Source organism: Carassius carassius, chromosome 23 (assembly GCF_963082965.1).
Source record: "Carassius carassius chromosome 23, fCarCar2.1, whole genome shotgun sequence".
Lineage (NCBI taxonomy): Eukaryota > Metazoa > Chordata > Actinopteri > Cypriniformes > Cyprinidae > Carassius > Carassius carassius.
Genome location: NC_081777.1, coordinates 32,332,341 through 32,354,840, shown reverse-complemented (window position 1 = coordinate 32,354,840; position 22,500 = coordinate 32,332,341). Strand labels below are relative to the sequence as shown.

The 22,500-nt window shown below is 42.3% G+C and overlaps 1 protein-coding gene across 1 annotated transcript in view; it reads left to right on the top strand.

Annotated features, from left to right (window-relative positions):
- The window catches only part of fbn1 (fibrillin 1), a 73,830-nt gene that overhangs the window by 11,603 nt on the left and 39,727 nt on the right, over positions 1–22,500 (top strand). Inside the window, exons 7-25 of the mRNA XM_059507008.1 lie at positions 2,596–2,793; positions 4,316–4,441; positions 6,198–6,323; positions 7,768–7,920; positions 8,520–8,720; positions 9,056–9,196; positions 9,275–9,394; positions 10,656–10,781; positions 11,467–11,589; positions 12,726–12,848; positions 14,235–14,387; positions 14,477–14,530; positions 15,232–15,357; positions 15,429–15,554; positions 17,311–17,430; positions 17,504–17,641; positions 18,665–18,715; positions 18,802–18,927; positions 20,032–20,256. Coding sequence (XP_059362991.1) covers positions 2,596–2,793; positions 4,316–4,441; positions 6,198–6,323; positions 7,768–7,920; positions 8,520–8,720; positions 9,056–9,196; positions 9,275–9,394; positions 10,656–10,781; positions 11,467–11,589; positions 12,726–12,848; positions 14,235–14,387; positions 14,477–14,530; positions 15,232–15,357; positions 15,429–15,554; positions 17,311–17,430; positions 17,504–17,641; positions 18,665–18,715; positions 18,802–18,927; positions 20,032–20,256 — 2,556 coding nt within the window. The remainder of the gene's footprint in view (positions 1–2,595; positions 2,794–4,315; positions 4,442–6,197; positions 6,324–7,767; positions 7,921–8,519; positions 8,721–9,055; positions 9,197–9,274; positions 9,395–10,655; positions 10,782–11,466; positions 11,590–12,725; positions 12,849–14,234; positions 14,388–14,476; positions 14,531–15,231; positions 15,358–15,428; positions 15,555–17,310; positions 17,431–17,503; positions 17,642–18,664; positions 18,716–18,801; positions 18,928–20,031; positions 20,257–22,500) is intronic.

Sequence of the window (22,500 nt, the reverse complement as noted above, 5' to 3'; positions counted from 1 at the left end):
GTGGGCACACACACACACACCGTGAACACACACCCAGAGCAGTGGGCACACACACACACACACACACACACACACCGTGAACACACACCCAGAGCAGTGGGCACACACACACACACACACACACACCGTGAACACAGACCCAGAGCAGTGGGCACACACACACACACACACACCGTGAACACAGACCCAGAGCAGTGGGCACACACACACACACACACACACACCGTGAACACACACCCAGAGCAGTGGGCACACACACACACCGTGAACACAGACCCAGAGCAGTGGGCACACACACACACACACACACCGTGAACACAGACCCAGAGCAGTGGGCACACACACACACACCGTGAACACACACCCAGAGCAGTGGGCACACACACACACACACACACACACACACACCGTGAACACAGACCCAGAGCAGTGGGCACACACACACACCGTGAACACACACCCAGAGCAGTGGGCACACACACACACACACACACACACCGTGAACACACACCCAGAGCAGTGGGCACACACACACACACACACACACACCGTGAACACAGACCCAGAGCAGTGGGCACACACACACACACACACACACACACACACACACACCGTGAACACAGACCCAGAGCAGTGGGCACACACACACACCGTGAACACACACCCAGAGCAGTGGGCACACACACACACACACACACACACCGTGAACACAGACCCAGAGCAGTGGGCACACACACACACACCGTGAACACAGACCCAGAGCAGTGGGCACACACACACACACACACACCGTGAACACAGACCCAGAGCAGTGGGCACACACACACACACCGTGAACACACACCCAGAGCAGTGGGCACACACACACACACACACACACACACACCGTGAACACAGACCCAGAGCAGTGGGCACACACACACACCGTGAACACACACCCAGAGCAGTGGGCACACACACACACACACACACACACCGTGAACACACACCCAGAGCAGTGGGCACACACACACACACACACACACACCGTGAACACAGACCCAGAGCAGTGGGCACACACACACACACCGTGAACACAGACCCAGAGCAGTGGGCACACACACACACACACACACCGTGAACACAGACCCAGAGCAGTGGGCACACACACACACACCGTGAACACACACCCAGAGCAGTGGGCACACACACACACACACACACCGTGAACACAGACCCAGAGCAGTGGGCACACACACACACCGTGAACACAGACCCAGAGCAGTGGGCACACACACACACACACACACACACCGTGAACACAGACCCAGAGCAGTGGGCACACACACACACACACACACACACACACCGTGAACACAGACCCAGAGCAGTGGGCACACACACACACACCGTGAACACAGACCCAGAGCAGTGGGCACACACACACACACACACACACACACCGTGAACACACACCCAGAGCAGTGGGCACACACACACACACACACCGTGAACACAGACCCAGAGCAGTGGGCACACACACACACACACACACACACACACCGTGAACACACACCCAGAGCAGTGGGCACACACACACACACACACACACACACCGTGAACACACACCCAGAGCAGTGGGCAGCTATAGATCCAGCGCCCGGGGAGAATAATTCCATGAACAATGTATAAATGTTTTCCTGATAATGTTCTGAGAGCATTATTAAAGTTGTTCTGTTAACATTGCTGGAAGAACACATTGAGGGGAAGTCGTGGCCTAATGGTTAGAGAGTCGGACTTGCAATTGAAAGGTTGTGAGTTCGAGTCTCGGGCCGGCAGGAATTGTGGGTGGGGGGAGTGCATGTACAGTTCTCTCTCCACCCTCAACACCACGACTTAGGTGTCCTTGAGCAAGGCATCGAACCCCCAACTGCTCCCCGGGCGCCGCAGCATAAATGGCTGCCCACTGCTCCGGGTGTGTGTTCACAGTGTGTGTGTGTGTTCACTGCTCCGTGTGTGTGCACTTTTAGATGGGTTAAATGCAGAGCACGAATTCTGAGTATGGGTCACGTCACTCACTTTAAGAACGTTTAATCAAAACGCTCAGAGAATGCTCTTTTAGCCAGGAGAGTGTTGGCATGTTGCTACTGTGACCCCGGAGCACAAAACCAGTCATTAGGGTCAATTTTGGGAAACTGAGATGTATACATCATCTGAAGCTGATAAATCATCTCTCCATTGATGTGTGGTTTGTGAGGAGGAAAATATTTGTCTGAAATACAACTATTTGAAAATCTGGAATCTGAGGGAGCAAAAAAAATCTAAATATTGAAAAAATCATCTTTAAAGTTGTTCAGATGAAGTTCTTAGCAATGCATATTACTAATCAAACATTAAGTTTTGATATATTTATGGTAGGAGATTTACTAAATATCTTCATGGAAGATCGTGTTCTCTTAATATCCTAATGATTTTTGTCATAAAAGAGAAATGTATAATTGTGACTCATACAATGTATTGTTGTCTATTTCTACAAATATACGTCTGTGACACTGATGACTGCTTCTGTGCTGCAGGGACACTGATGTGTGTTAAACATGTTCTGTGTGTGTCCAGATTACAGGACAGGGCCGTGTTTCGCGTCGGTCAGTAACCAGATGTGTCAGGGTCAGCTGACGGGAATCGTCTGCACTAAGACACTGTGCTGTGCGACGGTGGGACGGGCCTGGGGTCATCCGTGTGAGCAGTGTCCAGCACAACCACATCCCTGCCGCCGCGGCTTCATTCCCAACCACCGCTCCGGGGCCTGCCAGGGTGAGACACAAACACACACACACACACACACACACACACACACACACACACACACACACACACACACAGACACACACATGCACACACACACACACACACACACACACACACACACACACACAGACAGTTCACTCTAATTGAGTCAGATTGGTTTTGGTTCTAATGAAGGAATGCTCGCAGTCATGCAAACAAGGACACACTGTCAGAACACATAGACGCACGCCTCAGCGATCCAGACAGTCCCACAACACACACACACACACACACACACACACACACACACACACACACACACACACACAGAGTGTAAACGAATCCCTCATTGATGCACCTGATGATCTGCGCTGAAGTGCTGGGGTAAGATGTGCTGGTCTCTGCTGGACTGTTCTGGTCTGTGCTGCAGGTTTTGAAGAGGATCTCCTGTATTGTCATAGACCGGCTCCAGTGCATGTGTGTGTGTGGGGTTTGGCTGTGACTGTAATTCCTCCAGCTGGGTGAATTCTTTTATCGTCTGGCTGTCTGAGTCTCTCTGGGAGGGTGAGCTTGGGCTCGTCTCTCGGTTCGGTCTCACACTTCTCCCTTAAATCAATCAGGTTTTTAACTTGTCCCTTAATATTTCTTTCTTATTTACTTGACTCCTGCTCCTCACTGTGTGTGTGTGTGTGTGTGTGTGTGTACAGTATCACTGTCCCAGTAGATATAATCCTACACCACACTGACAGGATCAGTGCAGTCTTCATGACTGTTCAAAAGATTTAAAGAACCAAACACTTGGATGCATTCAGTTGATCATAAGTGCCAGTAAAGACATTTCTAATGTCCCAGTAGATTTCTATTTCAAATAAAAGCTGTTCTTTTGAACTTTCTATTCATCTGTGAATCCTGAAAAATGAAATGCATCACAGTTTCAACAAAAATATTGTGCAGCACAACTGTGTTCAACACTGATAATACTCAGAAATGTTTCTTGAGCAGGAAATCATCATATTATTCTGATTTCTGAAGATTCACTGAAGACTGGAGGAATGATGCTGAAAATACAGCGGAGCATCACAGAAATAAATTACACTTTAACAGAGATTCACACAGAAAAGTGCTGTTTTATGTTATAATAATATCTTACTATATTGTTGATCAAATAAATGCAGTCTTGGTGAGCAGAAGAAATTATTTCAAAAACAATAAAAAGGCAAAAAATAGTAAATATTGTTTAAAAATGTGTCTTTATTGTTTGTGTCTTTAACAGTTTGATTTATGCAATAGATTTACTTACATCCGATTAGTCATACAGAAATAGAGCACAATCTGAAGATTATGATTTGTTTATGTCTTAACTCTTCTCAGGCTCCACAAACACACTTGAAGCGTTGCGACATGAGACCAGAGCTCTGATATTTCCTCCTCATGTTGTTCTGTTTTGAATTATACACACTGATTTAAGTGCATCTGTTGTGTTGTGTTGTTAAAGCATTTCCTCTCTCTCTCTCTCTCTCTCTCTCTCTCTCTCTCTGTGTGTGTGCAGATGTGGACGAGTGCCAGGCCATTCCTGGACTCTGTCAGGGGGGAAACTGTGTGAATACCGTGGGCTCATTTGAGTGCAAATGCCCTGCTGGACACAAGTTCAACGAAATCACACAGAAATGTGAAGGTAATGACACACACAGACATCAGAACTCATTCTTCAGCTGGAGTTTGCCTCTCTTTAACATCTCAGATCTCAGATATCTCTGCTAGCGAAAGTAGAGCAATCAGAGACTTAAGTTTCTCCTGATAAAAACTCTAATAAAGTTGGCACAACAACATTATTTCATCATCTGATGTTTTGTAAATAACATTTTTAGAATGTTCAGAGAACATTCAAATGTAACATCTTTGCAAAGTGATAAAATGAAACGTTCATGTATTATCAAGAAAAAAATACTTACAGTTTAAAAAAAAAAACTGGATGTTTTGAATGTTCAGAAGTAACATTTTCGCAACTCACCGAGAATGTTGGCGAACGTTTTTGGAACATATTTTGGGATAGTTGGAAAGATACCAAAACCTGCAGTCAGGTCTCAAAACGAAACACTGAAACAAACAAATGAACCCTTTCTCATCAGATGAAGACTAGTGACTCATTTGAGCCTGTTTTTGTCTCTCTTGAGGTCCTTTTGGAGAAATATCTGAGCCTAAGCTTGTGTATTTTTGTCATCTTCAGCTGTGAGTGTGTTTCTGGTTTAATCTGGTTTAGTTCAGCTCGTCATTTACACATGTATGTTTTACAGTCGAATGGTAGATCTTTGACTCTCTCACATAATCTCTATTTAATCAAACTCCATCCACAGTTCAGTGCATTCATTATTTTCATCATGGATGATGATGCTCACAGAAGACGATGTGCTGGTTCTCTTGCAGTCTGTTTAGACAGCGAGTCTGAATCTTCTGTCATTATCTCAGACTCAGTGCTTTCAGATGTGTTTTTAGGACAGACAGAGAGTTTGTTTTACTTGTGTTCGATCGAACAGGTCATTACTGAACTGGAGTGAGACTCTAAAGCAGAAGCGAGTGTGTGTATGTGTTTGTGTGTGTGTGTGTTTGTGTGTGAGATCCGTACCCACCGCACACCCAGAAATAACGGCTCTGGAAAGCACCCGAGCGAGAGCCAAACTCAGACGGCTGTCCATTATTAGTCAAGTCGTATTTCACTGCGGTCAGTCGTCTGACAGTAAATCTGATATTCATATTGCTCAATAATTCACATCACACAGCAGAACCCCTTCAAACGTAGCGTCCCGCGGCTGCAGGGTTGTGTAGATGACGGGTCGTAGCTCTCTTTAGTAATCTGGGTGCCAGAATCTGAGTCTCGGATTGAGAAATATAACGTGAGACTTGATTTAGATCCAAAATGAGCTTGTTGAGAGTTTCTAAAAACTCACCCTCAGATCATCCCAGATGTAGATGAGTTTGTTTCTTTGATCGATTCCCATTCTTATTGATTCCAATGTGCAAGTCAAACATTTAGATACCAAACATATTTATTTTGTGAACAAATACATTTTTAAAAGCCACTTTTCGCCAGCTAAGAATAAAAGATGCACACACAGGAATTGATAGCTGGGATGTACATTTTAATTTTACAACAAGTATCCGACTCCTGACCTTAAATATCTGATTCTGGAATTGGAATTGATTTTTGAGTCCCATCCCTAGTGAATGGGTGCCGTCAGAATGAGAGTCCAAACAGCTGATAAAAACATCCCAATATTCCACAGCACTCCAGTCCATCAGTGAACATCTGGAGAAGACAAAAGATGAAACACATCCAGAATTAAGATGTTTTTAACTCAAATACAGAGAGTCTATAATCCATAATAACACTTCCTGGTTTAAGTGTGATGATCTGATGTATGTGTGTGTCTCAGATGTTGACGAGTGCTCTCAGATCCCGGGTCTGTGCGGTGGAGGTCAGTGCTCTAACACCATCGGCAGCTTCTTCTGCAGGTGTCCAGTGGGCTTCGACACGGCGCTGGACGGCTCGCGCTGCATCGGTGAGTCTGACCCGCTCTCACGGTCACAGTCTGATTCATCAGCTTCTCCTCCTGTCTGCTTCCTGCTGTGTGTGTTTCCTCTGTGTGTGTGTGTGTGTGTCTGCAGAGAAACTGTTCACATGTTCTTAACCCATTTCAGCTTTAAAAATGTTACTCACAGGTGTTTTAGTGCATTTTCTGCAACAATAAAGGTCAAATGTTTAGTGCAAATTGTCACATGATCAGAGCAGTTGACTTCTTGTTTGCACCTTGAGAAGATGACGACTGCATCAAAGCTGCAAAATACAGTGTCTAGAAATAATATATGAATTCACAGTTATTCAGTTTTGTAGAGTGTGGACATAGAATTATAGTAACTTATTAGTAATTATAGTAGCTTAGTATACATTTTAAGTTTTGTTTAAGTTTTTTGTAGGTATAATAGTAACCATAGAATGTGATGAAACATGGTGCTGAGATATATAAGAATTTTGCTGACTGCAGAAATAATTTAGTTCCAGTATACACATTATTTGATGGAACCCTGATCCAGTGAACCGGGTTTGAATGTCATTTGACTTGAAATGATTTTAACAGAACATGTACAGTTTTGCTGATCAATTGCATGAAACTGTAAAAATAAGTGTTTGTGTGTGTGTGTGTGTGTGTGTGTGTAAGTGGGTCAGTGGTCTTCAGCTGATGTGTGTTGGCTGTGTTTGTGTGGAAGGAATGTGCTCAATGACTCGATCCACTCCAAATGTTTCCTGAGCCAAACATCCCTCTCTTCTCCTCCATCATCGCGCTCCGGTCGCTCCCTCGCGTTACTTCTGCAGCTGGAGATGCTCTGTCATACACAGACTGTGCTGTCACACCGCGAGTGTGTGTGTGTGTGTGTGTGTGTGTGTGTGTGTGCGTATGGCTAGTACCCAACGTGAGGTGACATACGCATGTACCCAGCTAACAAAAATATGCTCTTACATTATTTCTGAAAGCTCTTTGAACATTCAAAACATTTAAATATTTAAAAAATATATATCTTTATGAGAATGTTAAGGGAACATTCAATTGTATCATTTTACAAACATTAAAGAAACGTTACTTTTGAACGTTCTCTGAACATTCTGAAACAAGTAGCAACATTTAAAAAAACATTAGATGAATGTCCAACTGAAATGTTTCAGGAGAAATCATTTCATAAATGTACACATTTTGTATTAATACCAACAATTTAAGAACATTATTAACGTTCTGTTAACGTTTGATCAAACCTTTCTCTGTTAGCTGGGTAGATGTGTGTTTGTGCATCACTAAAGGATGTTACACAGATTCACAAATGCTTTTTAAACAGATGTTCTCTTTAGCCAATAAGATGTGAGTTTTTAACCCAGCCAATCATAATACGCACACATGATCATATGAAACAGTTTGTACATGTAGAAATATTGTGAATTGTGCTCCGCTCCAGACGCTCGGACGGGCTTCTGCTACGCTAACATCGTGAGCGGGCGCTGTGCTAACCTTCTGCCGCAGCGCTTGTCCAAGAGTCAGTGCTGCTGTGAGAACAGAGGATGCTGGTCCGGATCCAGCGTCCCAGAGATGTGTCCCATCCGCGGAACCGGTGAGGAGGAGAATTCACAATACTCTCAGTCTCTCAGTTCAATTCAAACAGCTTTATAGGCGGCTTTACTTGGTTTTTTTTTGTTTTCTACTGTAAATATATCAAAACTTAATGTTTGATTAGTAATATGCATTGCTAAGAACTTTATTTGAACAACTTTAAAGATGATTTTCTCAATATTTAGATTTTTTTGTTCCCTTTAGATTTTCAAATAGTTGTATCTCAGACAAATATTGTTCTCCGAACAAACCACACATCAATGGAGAGATGATTTATTCAGGTGGTATATAAATCCTAATTAAAAAAAAAAAATTACCCTTATGACTGATTTCTGGCTCCAGGGTCACATATGAATAACTCAATATTTTAACTAATGAATAATCAATCAAAGTCTACTGAATAATCAGTGAAATAATTGATTAGTCGATTAAACAGCTTAATAATCCTTAGATTAATCGATTATTAAAATAATAATTTGCTGCAGCCCTAATTATTATGGTACAGAAATTGTAACATCTTCACTCTAACTTAACAAACTGAATAAAATGAATCGAATATGAATATAAAAACTGAATAATACTCTCTCTCTTCCTACTCAGATGAGTATCAGAGACTCTGTCTGTATAGTCACACAGTTCCTGATCCAGACCGACCAGATCCGGTACCACTTCCTGGTCCGATTCCGATTCCGGGTCCTCGTCCTCGCCCTGTTCCTGGTCCTGATTTTCCTGATTACCCACGAGATCCGATACCTTTGCCGCCCACATATGTTGACTTTCCCCCAAGCACCATCAAACCTAGTAATACACACAAACAAACACCTCTGCACTCTGTACTGAAGGGTTCTTAAGGGCAAAAACACACCTCACTTCCTGTTTACATCCTTGCTTTGTAATATTGTTACAAATGGATTGATATAAGAAACTGTTCATATCAACAACACTTCAGTAACTTCTAACTGGCTTTGTGTCAGAATCATCTGTTCCAAATGTCGGGCAGATCTGATGAAAGAGCTGCGTGTGTTGAACACACTTCAGTCGCTTCCTGTTTGCTTCAGAGTTAAAATACATTTGATCAGTGAACTGTAATGACGTTTTCCCGTCTCTCTCTCTCTCTCTCTCTCTCTCTCTCTCAGTCATCTTGCCTCAGAACATCAGCAACATGTGCGATGCGTTTCGTAACCTGTGCTTCAATGGCCGCTGTGTGCCGACGCCAGGCAGCTACCGCTGCGAGTGCAACATGGGCTACCGGCTGGACGGCCGCGGTGAATGCATCGGTCAGTGCGTCGCCTGATATCAGACGTGTGGAAGGCGTCTGCATCGAGTGTGTGATCATGTGTTGTGTGTGTGTTTAGATGCGAACGAGTGTGAGCGGAGCCCCTGTGTGAATGGGGAGTGTGTGAACACCCCTGGATCCTATTACTGCCAGTGTCCCACTGGATTCCAGAGCACGGCCACCAGAACCGAGTGCAGAGGTAAACACACACAAACACACACGCCACATCTGCACACTAGAGATGCACAATAATTATAGGAACTAGGGGTGCATGATATTAGATTTTTGCCGATATTTGATATGCCGATATTTTTTCAAATCATTTTGGATGATGTCGACACCGATACCGATATATGCATTCCCTTTTATTTTGAAACAACACCAAGTCTCTCTGCGCACAAATTATAAAACGTTTTGGTTAGTTTTAAGCAAAAACATATTTGTTGTAAGTAGCGGTCGACTGATATTGTTTTTTTGACAGTCGATGTTGATATCTTGGAAAGCAGTTAGGCCGATATAAATCCGATATAATTATTATTTATTTAATATTTAAGACATTTTAAATAATTTGACAATGGATTAAAAAATAAATGTGGAAAATAAACATACTTATACTTTAGATGATATAGTATTTTTTACATATAAATAAATATTTAATAAAAATATAATTAAAAATAAAGTAAACACTATAACCAACAGGACACTCCGTATTCTGGGAAGTTTGTGTGCACTGGGAATCATATTTTTCAAATATAGCCAGAGTAACACTCATTTTACATATAGCATACAGTGAAAATGATATGAATATGACAGTGAACAAATAACAAATGCATAAGGCCTAGCATAATTTGAAATCACAAGTTTAAAGTTTAAGCCAATATTCATTTATATAATTTAAACAAATCTTTTAATGACTAATGAACTAACATCTACTATCACAAACCTTTATCTTACTGAATAAATATTTTATATAAAATGATTTCATCATGAGTATGTTTTGATTTAAAGGTCAGATGCACTTGTACATGACACTTGTAAATTAAATAACTATTATATACACAGATTTATTTATTGATGTAAAATGTTTATTTTATTCGAACATATTATGAAAAATATTTTTTATAACTCTTTTGCTTTGGAACGTCTACAAATGTTGAATCTTGATGTTGCCACAGCAACTGTCTGAAAAAAATGCAAAGCTTTCCGTATGCTGTCATTATAAATTAACTTTATTATTGCTTATTTTATTCTTACAACTAAGTTTTTGTTTCAATCTCTGCACAGGAGATACCTGGTGTTGTTTTCAAACAAAAGATAATATATCGGTATCTGCATCAGCTATCAGTCAAAATTAGTTGAAAAATATCGGCATATCAGATATCGGCAAAATCCAGTATTGTGGGTCCCTAGTGCACACACACACACACACACACACGCTCACGACTGTCTGCTCTCTGCAGATCTGGATGAGTGTGTGGCCAATGGTCGCATCTGTAACAACGGCCGCTGTGTCAACACCGAGGGCAGCTTCCACTGCGTGTGCAACGCTGGCTTCGAGATCTCAGCGGACGGAAGGAACTGCCAAGGTGAGACGTTCAGTCGAGACCCACGATGCACTGCAGGTTACAGACGGACATGAATGCATTCGATAGTGACAGAAACTTACTTAAAGATATATAAGTGTAACACATTATTCAAGATAAAAGGAGTCTGATTCAACAAGCAGTATCAGAAAGCCAAGTCCTGACTGTGGCAAAAGGAGGAGCTGGGGATGGAGAAGGGTAATTTGCTCCTAAACAAGCGAAAAGGCCGCTGAATAATTGACAATTGAGCTTATGTAGAAATGTCGTGATAGTGTGTTTTATTCCTCCTATATGTAGATATGCAAGCTTGACTCATCTGACCTGCCAGCCAGAACTAACGTTATATGCTTCATCTATATCTGTATTACCACTGATTGGATGCAATGCAAAATACTGCTTGTTTCCAAACAGGTTTTCTTATCACACAACTGTAAACTTATCAATGTGGACGGTTAGGAATTACGGTACAACCCTCTTTGCTGAAATCAAAACAAGGACAATGATAGGTGTTCATATTTTTCAAAGAGAATGTTAGAAAAAGTAAATTCAGAAAACAGACATTATATGTAAGTCCTTGAAAAGATTGGTGCTCGAAAAAGTGCTGGATACACATGAGGAGATGCTTGTATGAAGCCTGTTGAAGTGTATTTGTTGTGTGTGTGTGTGTGTGTGTGTGTGTGTGTTGCAGACACTGATGAGTGTGTGAAGAGGAACATCTGTCTGAACGGCATGTGCATCAATGAGGATGGCAGCTTCAAGTGCATCTGCAAACCTGGATACTTGTTAGATGGTACTGGCCGATTCTGTGTGGGTAAGTGAATACACACACACACACACACACACACACACAAACAGTCACTAACCAGCTCCAAACCAACACACAAAGATCAGAATCAGAACATTAATGAGGACCTTTTCACATATTTGGGCCTCTCAAGCACAGACAAACCTAAACACACACACACACACACACACATCTGAAGTCATGCATATGATGTACTCGCTCATTAATGATTTGTATAGTCTCAAGAGGAATGAGTCTAGAACACAGGAAACCACACTCAAACACACACACACACACACTGTTGATCACAATGATTGCTCTCAGCTTTAGTCTGAGCTCAGATGAATTATGGGTATTACTGATCTCACATTAAAGGAGTAGTTCACCCAAAAATCAAAGTTTTGACTTCATTAACAGATGTTTAGCAGCTCTTTCTTGTACGATAAAACCAGATTAATCCAGAAATCAGACTCAGAGTCTTATACTTTAATGTGTTTTAGACGCTTACCATTATTCATATCCATTATGTAGTAAAGATAACATGGAGCGTTCTCAGAACGTTCTGGTAATGTTTCAGTAACGTTAATAGAACGTTTGAATGTTTGTTCAGAGATATCTGGTCTTTACTAATGTTCCCAAAATGTTAGCACAATTATTTATACTTAGATATTCATCTAATGTTCTTTTAAATGTTACAGTTTGTTACAAAACATTGAGAGAACATTTAAAAATAACATTCTAAAGGAACAGTTCACCCAAAAATGACATTTCTGTAATTTATCCTTCCTCAAATTGTTCCAAAGTTTCTTTCTTCTCTAGAACACAGAGAGGAAGATATTTTAAAGGGTGTTGGTAATCAAACAGCTGACGGCAGCCGATTTCAATAGTATTTTTCTCCACATTATAAAATGATAATTTGTAATGTGTTTGATTACCCACATTGTGCAATATTTGGTAAACTATTCCTTTAACATTCATATAACCAAGAACATTTTTTTTTTACTTTCAAAGAACAACAGAATGTTCTTAGAAGATATTTTTGTGAGCTGCATGAACAGTGGTCTGTGAGGGTTCTGGTCAGGTCTCAGGTGTTTTGTTGACGCTCATCATGTGTGCAGACGTGTGTGTAGCGTTGTGTGTGTTCTGTGTGTGTCTTGTGTCAGATGTGGACGAGTGTGAGGTTCCTGGCATGTGTATGAACGGTCACTGCGTCAACACCGAGGGATCGTTCCGCTGCGAGTGTATGCCGGGACTCGCCGTGGGGCTCGACGGACGCATCTGTGTAGGTGAGAGCAGCCACACACACACACACACACACACACTAGGGCTGTCACTTTTGAGAAAAATCTAATTCGAACAGATATCGAAAATCATGCAATGTATTAGAATATATTCAAATATCTACGTACCCCCCCCCACCCCCCGCGCATAAAAAAAAACACTGTAGCCTAATAAGGGGCCGTTCACATATCGCGCCTAAAACGCGTGGAAAACGGTAGGCGTGCCGCTTTCTCCTCCTCCAAAGCGCTCGGGTAGTTGCACTCCTGAGACGTCTGCTGTTGCTAAGCAACCATGACCTGCTCTCTCCATGAAGACACGGAAATTTCAGCAAAGGATAAATGGATTTGCAGCACAGCTCTGCTACTAAATTTATTTCAAAATGGCAATCCATATACAGCTATGATCAGCTGTTCCTTCATCTTGGCTGAGATTTCAACGTTGTTACGAGAAAGGATGAAGCTGATTGGTTAGTTCTTGTCACATGACCCTGTGCTTGCGGCTCTCTGAAAAGTTGAGACGCTTGGATGTTTTTAACTCGATGTGGTGCGGTCGCGCCTGGAAAAAACGAGCGCGTCGCGGCCATGAGCGTGCAAAAGACGCGATATGTGAACGGCCCCTAATGGAGATTCAATCACAAATATTTAACAGTGAGTCATAAACAGGACTATCTGTATTTTTTTTTTTTAGTTAATGTTTGAAACAGCAGGTTATCAACTTAGAATATCAATTTATATGAAGTGCCACTATGCATATCCCACAACATTAGGCTAAATGAAAATAAAAACGATTCAGAACAGGCACAAACAATAAAGTGACAACTTAAACAGCAGCAGGAGTAAGGCATATAGCCAAGCCTAATTCATTTCTTAATATTGTTTGCAAGAAACACCAGTCTATCAACTTGATCTGGATTAAGTGCGGCTCTCTTTTTATTTACAATGTTCCCCGCGGTGGAGAACACACAGACATGGCTGGCTACTGGCTCTTATTCGCTTGATTTGGTCATGGGCCTACGCTACAATACGTCTAGAGTGCCCTCTACTGGATAAGATGGCAATAAAATAAAAAAACAAACGGTCTAATCATAGACTGTAAAAAATGCGCTACACATGGCATTTTAAAAACTGTATATTTTATTTATAGTTCGATTATGGATATTTCATGTCATGTTCGAATGCATATTCGAATATTGAATAAAAAGTGACAGCCCTAACACATACACATACACACACACTCTCTCTCTCTCACACACAGGGTTTGTTGTTCTCAGTAAGGGTTTGTCTGTTGTTCTGAGTGTTGATCTGGTGTTCTGCAGTCGTTTAGTTGATGATTGTTTGTCACAGCATGTTGTTGTTGAAATGTGACACTGAGGACTCTCTGCTCTCCCGCAGACACACACATGCGCAGCACGTGTTACGGAGGATACAAGCGCGGTCAGTGCGTGCGACCGTTCTTCGGGGCCGTCACCAAATCTGAGTGCTGCTGCGCCAGTGTGGAGTACGCCTACGGAGAGCCATGCCAGCCTTGCCCACCGCTCAACTCAGGTACACACACACACACACACACACACACACACACTGCAGCCATTTTTAGAGTTCTTTTCATGTTGTTAAATTGTGTGTTTATGTTCCAGCTGAGTTTTCGGCTCTCTGCAGTCACGGCCCAGGAACCACGACTGATGGCAGAGGTGCGGCCACACACACAAACACACACACACACACACACACACACACACACACACACACACACACACACACACACACACACACACACACATATGTAGATCTGTGAAGAACATGTCATGGTCAGATTTCACCCCAAAATCAAAAAAAGAAGAAAAAATATTTATATAAATGTATAATTTACCCATATTTCACTCAAAAATCTCAAGAAAATAATAAAAATATTTATTATTAAATATTAACTATAAAATATTTAAATAAATAATAAAGATGACGTAATGAATACAATTAATTAATCGGCCATTTAATTTTATAATTACATAAATAATACAATTATATTAATTTATACACATGATTTATATTTTTTATTTTATTTTTATTGACGATTAATATCTTTAGATATAAACATTTAAGAAGTGCGTGCATAAAATAAAACCTAAAACAGTGTATATAATCAAATATTTAAATAAACAAAAATAGTAAATAATACAAATTAATAAAATATTAAATAAAAATTAATTACAGATAATTACAGATAATTAATTTACATTAACTGTTAGTATCTATAGAATTAAGTAAACAATTAAGCAATAAAAAGTAAAAAAACGTCTTACTCGTCCATGTATATTACGTGCATGTATGTTCACACGTGCGTGTGTTTAGATGTGACTCTCTCTCTCTGTGTGTGTGTGTGTGTGTGTGTCAGATATAAACGAGTGTGCGCTGGATCCTGATATCTGTCAGAACGGTGTGTGTGAGAACATGCTCCGAACATACAAGTGTAACTGTAACCTGGGCTTCGAGGTGGATCTCAGCGGGAAGACCTGCGTGGGTCAGTATCTCTGCAGACATCAGTGTGTGAAGCGCGCAGACGTCTGCGTCACATGTGTGTCTGTGTTTCAGATATGGACGAGTGTGTGATGAACAGACACCTGTGTGAGAACGGCCTGTGCAGAAACACACCGGGCAGCTTCACCTGCCACTGCCCCAAGGGCTTCACCTTCCAGCCCGAGACAGAGGTGTGTGAAGGTGGGTCACACTCTCTCTCTCACACACACACACACACACACACACTCTCTCTCTCACACACACACAAACACACTGCTGAGGACATAAATCACACTAACTACATAAAATGTGACGTATGTGAATATAATCAGATGGACGTGTTTAAATAGTGTTGTTGAGCTGAGTTGGTCAGTTTGATCAGTTGAATCAGTTTAAACTCTCCATTTTGAGGAATTGATGTAAAACTGATTCAGTGAATCTCCATCCATCCATCCATCCATCCATCCATCCATCTTCTACCGCTTATCCGGGGCCGGGTCGCGGGGGCAGCAGTCTAAGCAGAGAACCCCAGACTTCCCTCTCCCTAGACACTTCCTCCAGCTCTTCTGGGGGGACACCGAGGCGTTCCCAGGCCAGCCGGGAGACATAGTCTCTCCAGCGTGTCCTAGGTCTTCCCCGGGGTCTCCTCCCAGTGGGACGCGCCCGGAACACCTTCCCGGGAAGGCGTCCAGGAGGCATCCGGAACAGATGCCCGAGCCACCTCAGCTGACCCCTCTCGATATGGAGGAGCAGCGGCTCTACTCTGAGCTCCTCCCGGGTGACTGAGCTTCTCACCCTATCTCTAAGGGATCGCCCAGCCACCCTGCGGAGAAAGCTCATTTCGGCCGCCTGTATCCGGGATCTTGTCCTTTCGGTCATGACCCAAAGCTCATGACCATAGGTGAGAGTAGGAACGTAGATTGACCGGTAAATCGAGAGCTTCGCCTTGCGGCTCAGCTCTTTCTTCACCACGACAGACCGGTACATCGACCGCATTACTGCAGAAGCTGCACCGATCCGTCTGTCAATCTCCTGCTCCATCCTTCCCTCACTCGTGAACAAGACCCCAAGATACTTAAACTCCTCCACTTGAGGCAGGAACTCTCCACCAACCTGAAGTGGGCAAGCCACCCTTTTCCGACTGAGGACCATGGCCTCGGATTTGGAGGTGCTGATTCTCATCCCAGCCGCTTCACACTCGGCTGCAAACCGTCCCAGTGCATGCTGAAGGTCCTGGCCTGATGAGGCCAACACGACAACATCATCCGCAAAGAGCAGAGACGAAATCGTGTTGTCACCAAACCTGACCCCCTCCGGCCCCTGGCTGCGCCTAGAAATTCTGTCCATAAAAATCATGAACAGAACCGGCGACAAAGGGCAGCCCTGCCGGAGTCCAACACGCACCGGGAACAAGTCTGACTTACAGCTGGCAATACGAACCAAGCTCCTGCTCCGGTCGTACAGGGACCGGATAGCCCTTAGCAAAGGGCCCCGGACCCCATACTCCCGGAGCACCCTCCACAGGCCGCCGCGAGGGACACAGTCGAATGCCTTCTCCAAATCCACAAAGCACATGTGGACTGGTTGGGCAAACTCCCATGAACCCTCCAGCACCCTGTAGAGGGTATAGAGCTGGTCCAGTGTTCCACGGCCTGGACGAAAACCACACTGTTCCTCCTGAATCCGAGGTTCTACTACTCAGTGAATCTCCATTTTTCAAATCTTTTAATGGTCAAAATGTTGTAGTGACTAATAGGACAAATCGAACTATATTATTCTGTTCGTACAGATAATTGGAAATGATTCAGTGTGATTCGTTCTGCTGTTCATTTAGTGAAAACAAACTTTGATTCTGTAGTAGATTTTTGCTGTTTTATTTCTTATATGAATCGTTTTGTTAGCGTTTACATGTTGTAATCACATCTCATGTTCTCCGTGTGTGTGTGTGTGTGTTCAGACGTGGACGAGTGCTCGAGTAACCCGTGTGTGAACGGCGAGTGTAGGAACAGCGCTGGTTCGTTCGCGTGTCTCTGCTCCATGGGAAGCACTCTGGACAGCTCAGGAACTCTGTGTGTGGGTGAGTACACTTCCTATCACACTCATCACACGTGTGTGTTAAAGCCTCATACCTGTGTGTGTGTGTGTGTCAGAGACCACTAAGGGCAGGTGTTGGCTGAAGGTGGTGAACGGACAGTGTGAGATTAACATTAACGGAGCGACGCTGAAGTCTCACTGCTGTGCTACGCTGGGGGCGGGCTGGGGCTCTCCGTGTGCCAAGTGTGAACCAGGTGAGACGGACAGAACCACTAACTAACCCACCGCAAACACACACATGATTACATCACACCATCTTCAGAAATCATGGAAATATGATGATTTACTGCGAAAGAAACATTTCTGATTATCATCAATGTTGAAAAAAGTTGTGCTGCACAATATTTTTGTGGAAACCGTGATACATTTCATTTTCCAGGATTCACAGATGAATAGAAAGTTCAAAAGAACAGCATTTATTTGAAATAGTAAATCTGAGAATCTATTTACTGTCACTTTTGATCATTTTAATGCATCTTTGATGAATAAAAGTATTTATTTTTGAAAATCGTTTTTTATAAAACCGATAGTTCCGCTCCTTGATTCTGATTGGTTGAGCCGTGTTCAAAGCTGTTGTACGTTACAAAGTAACACAGCTTTTGTTTATGTCTGTGTGTTGCTCGGCAACCACGACTGATTCTGAGGAGCTACACTGTTTGGTGGAACAATACTGTTTTTATTATTATCAATACACTTTATTTGCTCTGTTTTACATAACTACGGTTATGTAATAACAGTTTTTTTAAAGCAATAACCCCCGTGAAGCTGTATTTACAGTGAATTTATAACAGCTAAGTGGGTTCATTATCATATCACTATCATATTCACTGTAAACCACGGCTTCTTGCTTTATTAAAGTAGAAGTATTTCACAATTTCCACAAAAATATTGTGCAGCACAACTGTTTTCAACATTGATAATAATCAGAAATGTTTCTTGAGCAGTAAACCATCATATTTTCATGATTTCTGAAGATCATGTGACACTGAACACTGGAGGAATGATGCTGAAAATACAGCGGAGCATCACAGAAATACATTACACTTTAACACAGATTCACACAGAGAACAGCTGTTTTACACTATAATAATATATCACTTTTTTACTGTATTTTAATCAAATAGAAGCAGCCTCTGTGAACAGAAGAGACTCTTTGAGAAACATTAGAGACTCTGTATTAGTGTGTGTGAAGTAAAAGTGTGTGTTGTGTGTTTCAGACCCGTTCTGCTCTAAAGGTTACGCACGAGTGAAGGGGACAGTCTGTGATGGTGAGATCTCGCTTCACGCATGAGTCTGCATGAGTTCAGAGTCTCATATTCACCTGCTTCACGTCTGTCTGTGTGTGTGTGTGCAGATGTGAATGAGTGTGAGGTGTTTCCCGGCGTCTGCATCAATGGGAAGTGTGTGAACACGGACGGCTCGTTCATCTGTCAGTGTCCCAGCGGGATGACGGTGGACTCCACAGGAAGGACCTGCGTTGGTTCGTTTCAGACTCCAGCTCAATGCTTTTATATCCAGAAAACTACTCCGACATGAATTTTCAGATGCATATTTGTGTTTGCACAGATAAACGCATGAATACTGGAGTGGTAAACACAGTTTTGCTATCAACAAATATAATAAGTAAACATATTGAAATAAAATAAACCAATAATATATCATTTCTATTATTCTAATATTATCTTATTTCGGGTATTTGCAACATTTCTCATTTTCCTTTAGTTTAAGTACTAATCTAATTAATACTGATCAATATCAAATTTTGAAAATATGTAAAAACTTCTAATTAAATAATTTTAACAAAACAAATTTATAAAGAAATTAATCATTAATCTGATTCAAAATATTGACAAAAACTCTAATAATATCTCAATGATGCTGAAATAACACTCATTTGAATATTTCTGTCCTTTTAGTCAGCACTATTTACTATAATAATATAGATTAACATTAATCTGTTAGCTAGTGAAAATAAATTTGATTTCTAAACAAAATCATTTGAGAACATCACTGGATTCACTTTCCTGTTTATTCTAAATGACACTTTAATTTAATCATTTTCAATTATGCGTAGTGTGATAACACTAGCGAGTCACACTTATGAAATGCTAAGCACTTTTGAGGTTAAAGAGACCCAGAACACACTGCAAAACCACCTCATCAGTATTTTATGAGATGTGCTGATCTACATCTACTTAGTAAACCAAGAAAAACTATTCTCAAACAAGGCACACAATTTAAAATACAACACCATTCAAAAGTCGAAGACTGCATTTCTCTGATATAAAATACAATAAAAACAATAGTATCGTGAATATCATTGACATATAATAATCCGGTGCTCAAGGAACATTTCTAATAATTTACAATATTAAAAGCACTTGTGAAAGTCTGTTTAATGCATACTTTCTAAAACAAAAATAAGTCAACTTAGATGCACGCTTAATGACTTCTAAACTATTTAGCATTAGCATTAGCATTCAGTGACCTGAAGAAGAGCAAACAATGCTAATCAATGTTTTGGGAAGGTCTGTTTTGCATGGAAGTTCCCAGTGTTTCCTGAATGTGTTGTGTGTGTTTGCAGACCTGCGTACAGAGCTGTGTTACCTCACACACGTGGACGAGCGCTGCGGCGCTCCGATCTCAGGCCGGCATCGTGTGGACGCCTGCTGCTGCTCCGTGGGCGTGGCCTGGGGCCCGGAGTGTGACGAGTGTCCGGAGAAAGGAACGCCGGAATACACCCTGCTCTGCCCTCGGCCCGGATTCTCCCACCGCGGAGACTTCATCAACGGGAAGCCCTTCCTGAAAGGTGTTTGTTGCCACAAACACAACATTCATCCATTACTCTGATTTCAAATCCACACATTATTGCTACACAGCATAGTCTTTCAGACATCTGTGACCCTGGAGCACAAAACTAGTCTTAAGTGTCAATTTTTCAAAATTGAGATGTATGCATCATCTGAAGCTGAATAAATGATCTCTCCATTGATGTGTGGTTTGTTCGGAGGACAATATTTGTCTGAGATACAACTATTTGAAAATCTGGAATCTGAGGGAGCAAAAAAATCTAACTATTGAGAAAATCATCTTTAAAGTTGTTCAGATGAAGTTCTTAGCAATGCATATTACTAATCAAACATTACGTTTTGATATATTTACGGTAGGAGATTTACTAAATATCTTCATGGAACATGATCTTTACTTAATATCCTAATGATTTTTGTCATAAAGGCCTTTCTCCTGAAAGATGGCGCCGCACATGGCTGCTTCAGTGCTTGGCTCTCCAGTGTTTGTACTGTTTTTGTTCGTTTTTCCTGTTTTTTGTTTAACAAACACGATCAGTTTCACCAGGGATGAACTGCTGAACATTCGGCAGAACACACCACATGATATTTTTCCGGATTTCTATTATACAGACGTTTTACTGAACATTGTTATCGGAGGAGCAGCGGCGCTGATCAAGCGCTTCAGGACGCGCAGACGGGGGAAAGCGAGCGGGAGCGCTCGTCAGACTCAGGAAGCGCGGATTTCGAACGCCGTTGCCTAGCATCCATCTGGCAAATCTCCGCTCTCTACCCAACAAAACGGACGAACTCCTTCTGCTCTCTCGGACAAATAAGGATTTCTCTCACTCTGCTGCTCTGTGTTTCACGGAAACTTGGCTGAATGACACCATACCGGACAGCGCACTCCATCTGCCGGACTTTCAGCTGTTTAGAGCGGATCGCGACGCAGAATCAACGGGGAAATCGCGCGGCGGCGGGACATGCTTTTACATCAATGAACGGTGGTGTACAGATGTAACTGTGTTAAAGAAGATGTGCTGTCCTGATCTAGAAACGCAGTTTATCAACTGCAAGCCGTTCTATTCGCCGCGGGAGTTTCACTCGTTCATTCTGGTCAGTGTTTACATTCCACCTCAAGCACATGTGAGCTCAGCTTTACAGAAACTCGCTGATCAGATCACAGACACAGAACAACAACACCCGGACTCTGTTTTAATCATTCTTGGGGACTTTAATAAAGCCAATCTCTCCCGTGAACTGCCAAAATACAGACAGCATGTTACCTGTCCCACCAGAGACAGTAATATACTGGATCACTGTTACACCACAATAAAGGATGCATTTCACTCTGTTCCACGAGCAGCTTTGGGACGTTCTGATCACTGTCTGGTTCATCTTATACCGACCTACAAGCAGAAACTTAAATCTGCTAAACCTGTAGTAAAGACTGTGAAGAGATGGACCAGCGAAACAGAGCAGGATTTACAATCTTGTTTTGACATCACAGACTGGAGCGTTTTTGAAGCTGCTACCACCGATCTGGACGAACTCACAGAGACTGTAACATCCTATATTAGTTTCTGTGAGGATATATGCATTCCTACCAGGACTTATTTAACATTCAACAATGATAAGCCATGGTTTACAGCAAAACTCAGACACCTTCGTCAGGCCAAAGAGGATGCCTACAGAAATGGGGACAGGGTCTTGTACAATCAGGCCAGGAACACACTGAACAAAGAGATTAGAGCGGCTAAAAAGACCTACGCTAAAAAGTTGGAAGACCAGTTTACTTCCAACGACTCTACTTCAGTTTGGAGAGGACTGAGAGCCATCACAAACTACAAGACACCATCCCCTTGCACTGAGGCTAATCAACGACTTGCTAACGACCTGAATGAGTTTTATTGTAGATTTGAAACCCCCAACACCCACTCTGACCATCTCCCTACACAACCATTAACACCTCCTGCAATCCCCCTCTCCATACCTCCTGCTCTTCAAATCTGTGAAGATGATGTGCGCCAGGTCTTCAAGAAAAACAAAAGAAGAAAAGCACCAGGCCCAGATGGCGTTACACCAGCCTGTCTGAAAACCTGTGCTGACCAGCTGGCCCCATCTTTTCACAGATCTTCAACAGATCTCTGGAGTTGTGTGAAGTGCCTTCCTGCTTCAAACGCTCCACCATAATCCCCATTCCAAAGAAACCCAAGATAACAGGACTTAACGACTACAGACCTGTGGCTCTAACGTCTGTCGTCATG